General features: G+C 35.6%; 1 protein-coding gene and 1 long non-coding RNA gene across 4 annotated transcripts in view; one reads left to right on the top strand and one right to left on the bottom strand.

The window, feature by feature from the left end:
- The window catches only part of NAV3 (neuron navigator 3), a 354,382-nt gene extending 350,734 nt beyond the window's left edge, over positions 1–3,648 (top strand). For both annotated transcript variants that reach the window (XM_087723408.1, XM_087723409.1), the window contains one exon: positions 827–3,648. In XM_087723408.1, coding sequence (XP_087579534.1) covers positions 827–946 — 120 coding nt within the window. In that variant the 3' untranslated portion in view covers positions 947–3,648. The remainder of the gene's footprint in view (positions 1–826) is intronic.
- The window catches only part of LOC148044102 (uncharacterized), a 53,278-nt gene that overhangs the window by 2,334 nt on the left and 38,744 nt on the right, over positions 1–12,200 (bottom strand). The window lies entirely within an intron of this gene.

Genomic DNA, 12,200 nt, shown 5'->3' with positions numbered 1-12,200 from the left:
GCAGGTACTTTGGTATTATGTCTGCTCATCCTTATGATGTAGAAATAGTATGTTTCTTAAAACACACAAAAAGGCCAGCATAGCATGAAGGTCAATACTGGATGGAATCTGGTAGCATCTTTTTTCCTCCATCCAAATAGCACCCAAAGGTTTGTGAAACATTTAAAAAGGTGCACAGTGAGCTTTAAAAGAGCTTAAGGCAGGAATTTCTCATAGCAGTGTGAAGAAAGTTAGCACCCACCCCTCTTAGAAGAATGAAATATTCTAGGAAATAATAAAAAGATAGAATATTATATTTCCCTGGATGAGAAAAGGAGAAACATGTTTTAAAGACAAAGCAGCTCCCTGCCTCCCCCACTTCAGCTCCAGGGTGATGGGATTAAGACATGGCCCTCAGGACATGATAGGATTAGTCCTCTACCCATCTAATAGCAGGGCTCACTACATTGCAAAGTCACCCAGGGACATTACATCAGCCCATAGTTCAACCAGACTTATATCAGTTTTGCACATGACCCCTACAGCAACCAATGGGATACCTGCTCTTACACAGGAACAGGAAGCTCCAAGGCAGGGCCCAAGAGTGGGTCTCTCTCTCTCTCCCTCTCCCTCCCTCCCCCCCTCTCTCTCAACACATATATAACTCTAAGAAAGGACTTTGCACATTTTTGCACATTTTTGTTCAAATAATTTTAAAACAAGAGGAGAAATTAATTACAGTATTGCTTGGCAAATGTGAACAGTAAAATGGACTGGATTATTATTATTATTCAAAATCTTCTTAACTCTTATACTAATAACACACCATACTGTATTTCTTTCTCAGATGAACATGTTATTGAGGCTCAAAGAAGCTGCCACTTACTCAAGTACCCAGAGCTGTGACAGTGATACTGCCAGCCACCATGATGATATGCTGGACCCTTCACTTGAATCAACACTCTAAAGGGGGCATGACTTTGGTTAGAAGATGCTGATAAACCCATAACACGTATTAAGGGCTGCTGAGGTGGTGTGTATCTGTGCTGAAATAGCATGTGTGTGCTGTGTCATATATGGAGGCACCTGATTTAAGCAGTAAAGCAAATCAGAAATGAAAGTTGGATTTGTTCAGTTTCAAGTGGAAAGAATCTTTAACAGGGAGGCTATGAAGCAGATTGCACACATTGTAGTCAAACTGGAATCACTTAGAGTCTTTTATTTTCTATCCCTGTCTTGAAAGTTTACAGTGGAAGCATTTTATGTGATACTTCAATATACTGGGAGGTGCTGCATTCATAGTTCTCCTGCTCCTCTTCCTCCTCCTCCTCTTCCTCCTCTAACCTCTGTGGTGCCTCACAGCACATATTCCAGATTATATTCTGCTGTCCTTTCCAAAATGAGGTGGATGCGAAATAAAATATAAAGAATGAGAGGGCGTATAGACTCAATAAGCACAAAACAGTATTGTGCAATTACCTTATACAAACAATACTGTGATATGCTGGATAAGTGCCAATTAGATACTAAACTGCCATATTTGCAGTGATGTGGTTCACCAAGTTTTCTGTTTGTGTGTGTGTGTGTGTGTGTGTGTGTGTGTGTGTGTGTGTGTATTGAAAAAAAGTCATCTGTTTTTATATCCAAATTGTTTTTAACCACAGTGGTATTTTTAAAACACCTGCCCACCTCTTAAGGTTGTTGCTGTTGTTGTTAGGCAATTCTGATGCTGACTAAAGGTTCTGGTTAGGACTTTGTTTTGAGTCTTTTGGGAGGGGGAAAAAGAGATCATTTCCTATGGTGCTGTCTCACTGCCTTAAAACCGATTTCTAGACAATGTTTCTACACTTGGTTTAATTTGTTTAAACCATTGGTTATTTACACTGTTTCCTTTCTTCATTTTACTAATGAGAGAGCATCAGTGAACACAGTAGCCTTGTGTTTATATATCAAGTTTTTTTAATTAGGTTGCTAGAAGAATGAATTATTAATATAGATATAGATATATTATTTTTAATCTTCTGTGAATCAATGACCTACCATCCTAAACCATTCAAATGACCCAGAAGCTACTCCTAGTTAATGAATTAAAACAATACAAAAAAAGTCCAACATAGTTATTTCTATCCCATTAGGAAAAGAACTTAATTAAGACAGAAACAGAAATGTGTGACATTTTATCCAGCAGAGCTGGGTGTGCACCTGAGTTAGCATGAGCACAAATCATTCTTGGTTTTCGTCCCTTCTCTTTCTTCCCCCATTTGGAGCATGATATTTTAATTGCAGTAGTTGTACATGAAGAAAGTCAGCATTACAAAAACACTGGCACAGTACTATTCACTGTGCAAGACACAAATGTTTTTACTGTAAGAGGGGAAAGTGGGGGGTGGGTGATTTTGCACAGTTTATTGGGAGGGTATTGTAAATACTGAAAATAAAAAAAGTGTTGCACAAATGAAAGCAAACAAAACAGTGACAGCAGCAAAAATACAAACATATACTTTATTATATTGATGTGAAGAAATGTTTCATTTATGGAGAATACCCATACATTGTAAACAAAGCAAGAGGGCAATCAGTACCATCTGGTTTTTTTTAAAAGACAGATAAATCAGGTATGTTTGTCCTGTATTTAGAACTGCCATCACAAGTCCTGAGCTATCCTTGCTACAATGAACATTTGCATTCTTTAAACTAATGTAACTGAAGAAAAAAATAGACGTTATCTATCCTGGCAGGATAAACCAAAAACCCAATCAGAGTAATTGGAGATATTGGTTAAAATTAACATAAAATATCTAAGGGCTATAGCATTCTATAGGCACATACTTCAACCCTTATCTTGAAAGGGCTCATGTGGAGCACGTCTACTCATAACCATAGGACATGTGCCAATGAAATACTTTCAGGATACACATAGCCAATGGATAACTTCAGGACATGTACGTGGTGCTACTAACTCCAGCAACAATATATTTTGCAAAACAAATATCAAAGGAATCAATGCAATTTTCCTGCTTGCATCAGCCGCAGGTCTCCTGCATGGTGCTATTGCCCTAATAAGAAAGTCTGCTTTTATGCACAAAAAATGTATTCAGATTGATTTTCAGCAGCAAATATTAGCTGACTGTCTCATACTGTTAAGCAACATGCCACTCTGGAAAATGACTAAAACAAAAGCTGCTCCTTAAGATTGATGTAGTCTAAAACAACATCTAAGCCCAGGAACTCCTGCCATTTTCAATACACATACACACATCCTGTATGTATATACTACATAATACAATTTTCCCTGCAATACATTTCAGTGAATCCACCTAGTTTAAAACTTTAACAAATTTGTTTGTGAAGCATTTGTCTGTATACATTTTATATTTTGTACATTTTTAATGTAACATATTGTGTAAATAGACAGAAACAGTGAGATAAATCATCTGAAAAGTTTTGTAGTCTTTGTAAAGCCCTAATAATAAGTATTTGGTGTCATCAGACCTAACTGGATGATGTATTTTATATTGATTTATTGTTATTCTAGCTTGTAAACCAGCTTGCATATATTTTTTGCAGGTGTGCACACTGTATCTGTCTAAATTATTACTTTGCCATTAAAGTGGAATTATTTATTGACAACTGAGTCTGCTGTTTTTAAACTCCAGAGGAAATCAGCCTTTAATTCCATTGTTAGGTGTAGACTATGGGAATAGCTTGAGAAAACCATTATAAATATTAGACACATCAGGTTATTGATTGAATTGCTTTCTTACCTTACTATAAGGATATGAGTTGGCCAACTAGGATCCTTATCTGACCCTATTTAATAAATGGATCAGTCAAACAGGTCTATTTATTTGCTCCCATCACATTTAATTTGCATATCAATTATAGTGTTTCAGCCATGGAATGAAAATCATTTGTCTCCTTGCTTAATGGATTCGGAGCACTCAATTTAATGTAGGTTGATAATATATGGTGTTTATATCATGATATATGTTGAAATTAGATTTAGAAAATTGTGGGCTAGGCTGACTGATTATTATGAGAGGAAAAAGCTGAGGATTAACTACAAGCAAGCCGCACAGCAGAACCAAACATACATTGTCAGTTAATATTCAGTATTGCCTGTTCCTTAAATACAGTATTTGGATGTCCCTTTCTAGATGCCATTAACCTGGAAGGTAAACCTTAATCCAGTTTTAACTCATTGGGTATATTCTAGTTTTTTCTATTTTAGGGGAGATCAGTAGTTAAATTACTCCTGCAATCAAAATATTCCAGAAAAATAAAATTCCACAGCTTCTGTATTGGAAGGAGTTTTTGGAATGGAATTAGAATGTATTTATAAAACTGGAAATAGTCCAGAATATGTTAAAGGAAATTCCAAGTCTTCCACAGGGCTCTTTTGCCACACATCTAAAACTCACATCTGTCAATCTCTATTAGAACACAGTCTATAATACACATTTTTAAAGAACTACCAGGTTCCCAGATAATTAGTTTGTTAAATTTTGCTACTGGCAAATGAAAATAAAATATGTCATATTGTGATATTATATTCCTCTCTATCTAGAGCAGGGGTGTCAAACTCAATTTCATTGAGGGCCACATCAGGGTTGTGTTTGACCTTGAGGGGTTGGGATGGGTGTGGTGAGCTTAGCGCCACTTGTGTCAGGCGCCTGTAGAGGCCTGAGGTCTCTGCCAGTGAAAACGGGCTCCCAAGCTCCATTTTTGGCTTCGATGACCTCCTGCAACCCTCTACCAACGAAAACAGAGCTCGGAAGGGCCACACGCAGCCCCCGCAGCTCCATTTTCACTGGCAGAGGCATTGCAGTCCAGTCCTTTACTGTTTCCAGGACATCCCTGTGGGCCAGATCTAAGCACCCCATGGGCTGGATAGGGCCCCTGGGTCTTGAGTTTGACACCCCTGATCTAGAGGAATTAAATTAAATTGTTGAATAAAAGATTTCTCAATGACTTTTGGAATGGAATGCTATCAAAGCAGGGGTGGGTTCCGGATTCCATTCCAATCGGTACAGTTGGAACGGGCCTGGTGGTGTCCACATGGACATGCGCAGTGTGCGTCCATGCATTGTACAGGCCAGTGATGCCTCCAGATGCTCAGTGGAGCATTGAACAGGGGCTCTATGCACCATGCATGTGCATGGAAGCGCCGATGGCTTTAAAGGACAGGTAAGGAGCTCGGGCGGGTGGGTGGGCCCTCCAGAGCACCATACTGGAACAGTACTCTTTGCTCCGGGCAGGCTCTGGTACGCCCGTACCGGAGCGTACCGCCTGCGACCCACCACTGTATCAAAGACACAATGTTGCTCCAATGCTCAAGATTCTACCTTTGGTATTCTCAATTTAAGCAGATATTCTTTTGCAAGTCTTAGCCTGACCAGCAGATTTCCAACATTTCCAAATTACGTCCTTAAATTTAAATTCCATAAAAGTCTGGGAAGGGATTTATGTGTAGCAAGCACACACACACACACACAAATAGAATATGGACTATGACATTCATTCTGTGGCTGAATTGGACAAGAAATTGTTACAAATAACATATAATCTCATTTTAACAGCATTTTTTTAAAAAACAGGTTTTAAGCAAGGAACATTGCTCTGTCTGGTATCATCACTGCCAAGATAAAAGTGATATTCTTATCTCTGTCTTTTCTCTGACATTGCACAGTGACAATAATTGTACAATAAGGAACAGGGAGTTAATCCATTTAGAGCCCCCATCCCATTCAAATTGGAATCGGCCATTTTCTGCATCTTGTCTTTTCTTTCAAAATTAAACTACTACCAATATCAATGATTGAAAATATTTCAAATTTTAAATGCATGTCCACATTTTTATTTACATTTATTAGAAGATTTTCAAAAAGTAAAAATCTAATCAAAATTTAAAAAATGATGGAAGGAAAGACATTCAAGAAACAAAAAGGAGACGGAAAAAATATTAAATTCAATAAATGTTGTGATTTGTTACCTTATTTTCAACAGATAATTAAAATTTAGTTTTCCTTTCTCCCTGTCAGATATTATCTAAGTTCCTTCTGCCCTTCATTTAATCTACATCTTTATTAACTTTCAAACCTATAAATCTTATGTCATTTTTTCTTCTTTCAGTAAAATGATGTTGTTTTGTCCATGGCCAGACAGTTTTGTTTGCCATTTCTGCAAATTATATATACATTTTTAAAATTTGTTTTGTCTTCTAGTACTCAAGTTTTGTATTAGTTTCAGGGTATATTGTTTCAGTTCTGTTATATTTTATTTGGTTCTCATTTTATTTTGTTTTGAGCTCATCATATTTCTGCTCCAAATCGTGCAGATCCATTCTTCAGGCATTCACTTTTGGAGTCTGCAAAGGTTGTACTGTTCAAAAACATAACAAGAATTGTATTGCTGTCTAAAATGGACATATTTCTGAAAGGTGTCAAGAGAAGCTGAGGATGCCAGAGTTACAGCTGAGATGCAAGTACATACAACACACAAAAAGCTTATCTCTTGACTTCAGAGGGGTCTTGCAAGTGGTAATAAGTTATTCTTTTTCCTGCAGAGTATATAAACCTTAACAAATTAAAATAATATTTAGTGATAATTCATATTGCAGCTCTTAGGTAGAGTGTATGTCTAGTGAAAGATACTTACAAGCAAGCTGAACATATTCTAGGCGTTTGATTTCAACACTTCATACATGAAAGCAGATCACAAGCAATTTATGTTACTTTTCAAATAAACATGTTATGGCAAAATTATACCAAATACCCTCAGTTATTCTAGACTTTAACTGCCAAAAATGCCAACCAATTTATGAGAAGTAAAATTTTGTTTTTTGCTAGAACCCCACACAGAAATCTTATCAACATTAATACTAGCACCAGTAAAACTTGGATTTCCACACTCAAAAAATTGGAAAGGCTATGAAATGCATTAATCAGAAACCAGGAGAGAAAAATGGAAAGTTTTATATCTAAAATTCAGATCAATGAAAAATAGCAGCTTAACAAGACAGCTCATAGTGTTATTATTGCTATTCTCAGAAAAGTTAAGGAGGTACTCCAATAACTGAACAGCAAATGATCAGTTTTCTGGGAAATAGCAAAATGTAAAGATTTAACAAAAAGGAAAGAAAAAAAACCTAAATTAGCTCAATCTCTGACAATTACAAGAAACTGCAATCTATGAAACTGCGGAAAACTCTTGAACTAGATGTGGACATTATGTATTTTTTTTGACGGTGTTATAAAAAATGTGATTCTTTTAACATATGTTATAGTGTTGACAAGCTCATTATGTCACTACGATTTCAGTACAAGTTGAGGAAGAAATATTAGAGTTAAGGATTTTAATGTGATGTTGAAATGTTTCCAAAAGTTGAAAATTGTCATCTCATAAATTGCTTTGTGAGCCTGTGGCACAGGAAAAAGGCTAATTCTATATAATTAGAAAGTTTCCCTCCTGATTTTGAGGAATGACTCCAGGATGTGAGTCTGTTATTTATTTTTGAAAAGTCTGTGTGTTCTAAAAACAAAAGATAATGCAATATGTTGCTATATAGTTTTAATGATATGCTTTCAAGATTGAATATGCTTTTCATTATTTGTATTTATATTATTATTTATGATTTGGATCATTTTTTCTATTAATTTTCCTTAACACACTCAAACACATATATAAGCATACATACATGCATACACATACACATGCACACTATATGTATGTATGTATGTATGTATGTATGTATGTATGTATGTATGTAGGGAATACATACGAGGGAGGGAGGGAGGGAGGGAGAACAGTATACCTCCCATATTTGGGGCATATCAGGTGCCTTGACAAAACATCTAATATATGTATACATGTATACATGTGTATGTGTGTGTGTGTGTGTCTATGTGTGTGTGTTTGCATGTGTATATATGTATATATATATACAGTATATAGTTCACTGTATGATGTCTACAAATATGTATTTTTCACTGTTGATATTTTTTATTGGTAAGTTTTTAAAAATGTACTATAGATAAATAAAGGAATGTAATGCTAATGTCTCTTTACAGCTTCTCTGAAATATTACAGTTCAATAGCCAATTGTCCAATTGCATTTGTATAACTGTATATCTACCTTGTTACTTATTTTCCTGTCTCTGTATATTTGTCTGATATTGCATATATTGCAAATTCATCTATAATCTGGATACGGGACAATAAAAGTATTTTTGTACAAAATAAATATGTCATTTTTTTTGTTCTCACATTTGCATATTCTGCCAGAATTAAACATAGTTCCTTAGGTGATGGGATAGTCGTCTTAATAACTAAATGTTTTCAGTGTTAAATATTGTTTCAACATGCTATAGCTAATGAATATATTCTGCTCATGTAAATGTATTTTTGCAAAAAAACAGGAATCAGAAAATGGAATCTATCATAGAAAATAAAGTAAGTGAGGAGTAGGCTATGCAAACTATTTATTACTTGGAATTGCTTTTTGTATATTCCTCATTTAATTGTATTTTAAAATGAACACAGACAAATGTTTCTAAATAATATTGTTGCCAAGGATAGGCACACCATACCTGGGCCGGGGGGAGGGGGGAACCACCATTAAATGGTAGCAAAAATATTAAGAGAACTAGCTTTCTGTGCCATCTATTGATCATCCATATAATTGCAGGCTAGATAATGGTAACCAAGAACATCCTTCTTCCCGATTTCTGATTGTTCAAGCAATATAGCAATCAGACATGGTATGCAAAACACTATGGAAGCATTTTCAGTTCTAAAATTTGGTCAATTCATTCTAATTTATCAAGTTACTAGAATAATTCAGTGAAAGGGGCATAAAGATATAAAAGATATAAACAGTCAATGCTGGCAACTTTCCAGTCTACAGATCAAAACTGGCTGCTCAAACTTTGATCAATCATTATCCTACATTACTTGGTAATATAGTATAATATAAATATATTAGCACTCAATAATCTTTATATTGATTCAATACTCAATATAGTATATGTACCCTTTAAATTGAAGCTCCACTCTCTGATCTTAGACAACAAATTTGTAGCTAGCAAAATGTATAAATTTTGTTTCCATCAACTATAATAAATGCACTTCTTTGATTGAGACTGGACTACTATTACTGTGGAGGTCTGCATGCAAATTTGTCCTTAAAACAGGATCTAAAGCTATATTTCTGGGATGGGCTTTTGTTTCTGTCAAACTCTTTCCTACAAATTTACTTCCTTCTAGGGAAAAAGTATAACCTCAAATTGATCTCACAGCGGACACTTAGCACAATCTCTTTGAATGACTGGACCAGAGAAAGTCATAGTAAAAGTCAAACAGCGAGTCCTTGAGTTGGATATGCAGAACAATGGACCCAAATCTCAACTTTGTACATAAAAGCCAATATAGCAGAGCTTTTGCTATATCTAATTATCTTTACTCCATTCTTTCTGTTCCATAAAGAGGAGCATTTATGTTGGTAAGGCTTAAATATTTTCAAGCATATTGGACAGAAATTTGGATACATAAGTATGTTCAAATGAGATCAATGAGAAAATTCTACATGTATTAGGTATGCTTTTCTTTATGCTATACTTGGTATTCTGGATGAATCCATCTCTTTCTTACAAAATGCATGGGTTGGTCTGATATTGAGTTTGTGTGCTTTTTCGTTAGGAGATTGATCTGGAGAGATTGCTATGAAAGGCCCAGTTCCAAAGTCTACCATGAAAGCTTATGAATAGTAGCCATAAAAGAGAGTCATTGCAAAAGCAACTATAAGGAATATTATATGTTCCTTCACTCTGTGTCTTCAAAAGAGCTTTGAAAACTGATTTGCTTTTTCTTCCCAGCATCTACACTGGAGCCCCTTTGAACCCTAACTTTTTAAAGGGAGGCAGGAAATGTGACACTTTCATGATTGAGAGCCTTTCGTTAAGATGTGGGCAAGATATGACAATGTTGTTAATGAGCTTTTGGAACATTAAAACTATCAAACATTTTAAACAGTTCAATTTATTTGATAAGAGGTGGTACAGAGTGATTGTTGTTGTGGGGTTTGAAAAGGAGATTGAGAGATTATTTGGGAGCATTACAAGTTGTTGATCTTATGCTATAAACTTCACAATGGCAGAACAAAATCAATGAACGCTACCTAACAATACCAGGAAAGAACCAATGCCTCTGTTTCAGCAACATAAGCATTTTACATTCTTACATTCATTCTTTCAGTCATTCAGATTCCACATATAAAAAGACTTTTCTTGTCATTGTCTAAAAATTGCAGTGTCACATTAATTTTGTTGGAGTGATAGGCGAGACTTATCTCTAATTCTCTTTTATAAGAAAGTAGACAGCCTATAAGCTACTGTGTTATTGTTTCAGGGATATTTTCTTACTTGAATAGAGAAACACATAACCATGGGTGGGGTGGGTGGGTGGGAAATGGTAGAAGCAGGACAGACTTCCAACTTCCTATTAGATTTCCCCTTGGAATTTTCTTGTGGAAAGCTGGTAGGGAGCATGAGAAATCCTTCCTTCCTTCCTTCCTTCCTTCCTTCCTTCCTTCCTTCCTTCCTTCCTTCCTTCCTTCCTTTTTACCTCCCTCCCTCCCTACATGCCTACATACCTACATACAGTGGTGGGTTCCTATTGGTTCAGCCCGGTTCGGCCAAACTGGTAGTTGCTTGGCAGCATGGGTCACTGGAACTGACAGCGACACATGCCTGCCACACCCCCAAACCGGTTCTCCCAGCAGTACACTAGGCACTCCCATCTTGTTTTTGGCTTCTGTGCATGTGCAGAACAGTTTTTGTTGTACTGTGCATGCGTGCATAGCACGCATCAAGCGCGTGCACATGGCATGTCCCTGAGCGAACCTGCAGTAGCGGCTGCTGGAACCCACCACTGCTACATATATACATTACATTACATACATACATACATACATACATACATACATACATACATACTGTACATACATTCTCTTTTGACTAAAATTAGGCTGTATTTGTTTAGGAATCTACTTTTTATAAGTGCTTGAGGACAAAAAAAAGGTGATGTTGCATGTTTTAATTGCAAAATAAGTGGAATCTATTCACCATTACCTATAAAATGACTCGAAGAAATTAGTGTGTTTTATTATTTGAATAAAAAAACTTTTGTTGAAAATCTTGACTGGAGACCTATTCAGAATTTGGATTCTTTATGCCACTTTATATTTAATCTTTATTTTTTTCCTCTCCCTTAGGTTATATCAATATGGTGTTTATGTGTTTGTGTGTGTGTGTGTGTGTGACATGAACACATATGTATGAGAAACCAAATAATGTATGATTATCAAATTTTATATAAATAAGTATAGTTTGTATATATGGGGCCACATGCAAGTAGATATATTTATATTTGCAACATACTTCTGCAATCTATGCAAATATCCAGCCAAATATCTGGAAGCTTATTTTTTACAAAGCTCCTTTTGTGATAAATTTTAAATGGAAAGAGAAAAATTGTTTGATTATAAAGTTATAAGACCTTGGCCGAAAACAAGAAAAATGTGGTACTGTACTTGAACATCTAGGTGCAGAATCTCTAACACATATTGGAAAAGTAAATATTAGCAGTGGGTTTTTTTTCTTAAAAAGTCAGCCTGGTGGAAGAAATTACCTATTAAAATGATAATTCAAGTTTAGTCATGCTGGACAAATGTCTTCCATCCAAGCCAGTATGATTATTTCCCAGCATAAATATTTTGTGATCAATTTCTTTTATACAAATCTTCTTCATGATACTTCTTGCAGGTTGTGCTTTGTAATGTTAAAATTGACCTTCAAAGTGCTCATTTGAATTGCTTTTCTTGATGAACCAAGGCCCACAACTGAATTAATCCATATCTTAATCCTCACTCTTATTTTTCTATATTATCAGCTTGGAAAATATACAAGGTACTAATACTGAAATTTAAAACCTTAGTTTAATATTTTGTATTTCCTTGGTTAAATGACAAGAAACCAAAAGAGATAAAAGGTCATAAAAACAGAGTGAAAGTAAAGGAATAAAATGCAATAAAAGCAAGTGTGCAGTTTTTCACTTAAGAGACTAAATCAAACATGCAAGTAGGTAACTCACTTGTTATCATATTTGAAGAGAGAGGAAGAATTGCAACCAGCCTGCTCTCCATAGAAGGTCTATATATTGCATGG

Source organism: Thamnophis sirtalis, unplaced genomic scaffold, assembly GCF_051295495.1.
Source record: "Thamnophis sirtalis isolate CommonGarterSnake01/CBP01778 unplaced genomic scaffold, rThaSir2_p1.2 scaffold_9, whole genome shotgun sequence".
Lineage (NCBI taxonomy): Eukaryota > Metazoa > Chordata > Lepidosauria > Squamata > Natricidae > Thamnophis > Thamnophis sirtalis.
This window is presented reverse-complemented; position numbering and strand designations above follow the sequence as displayed.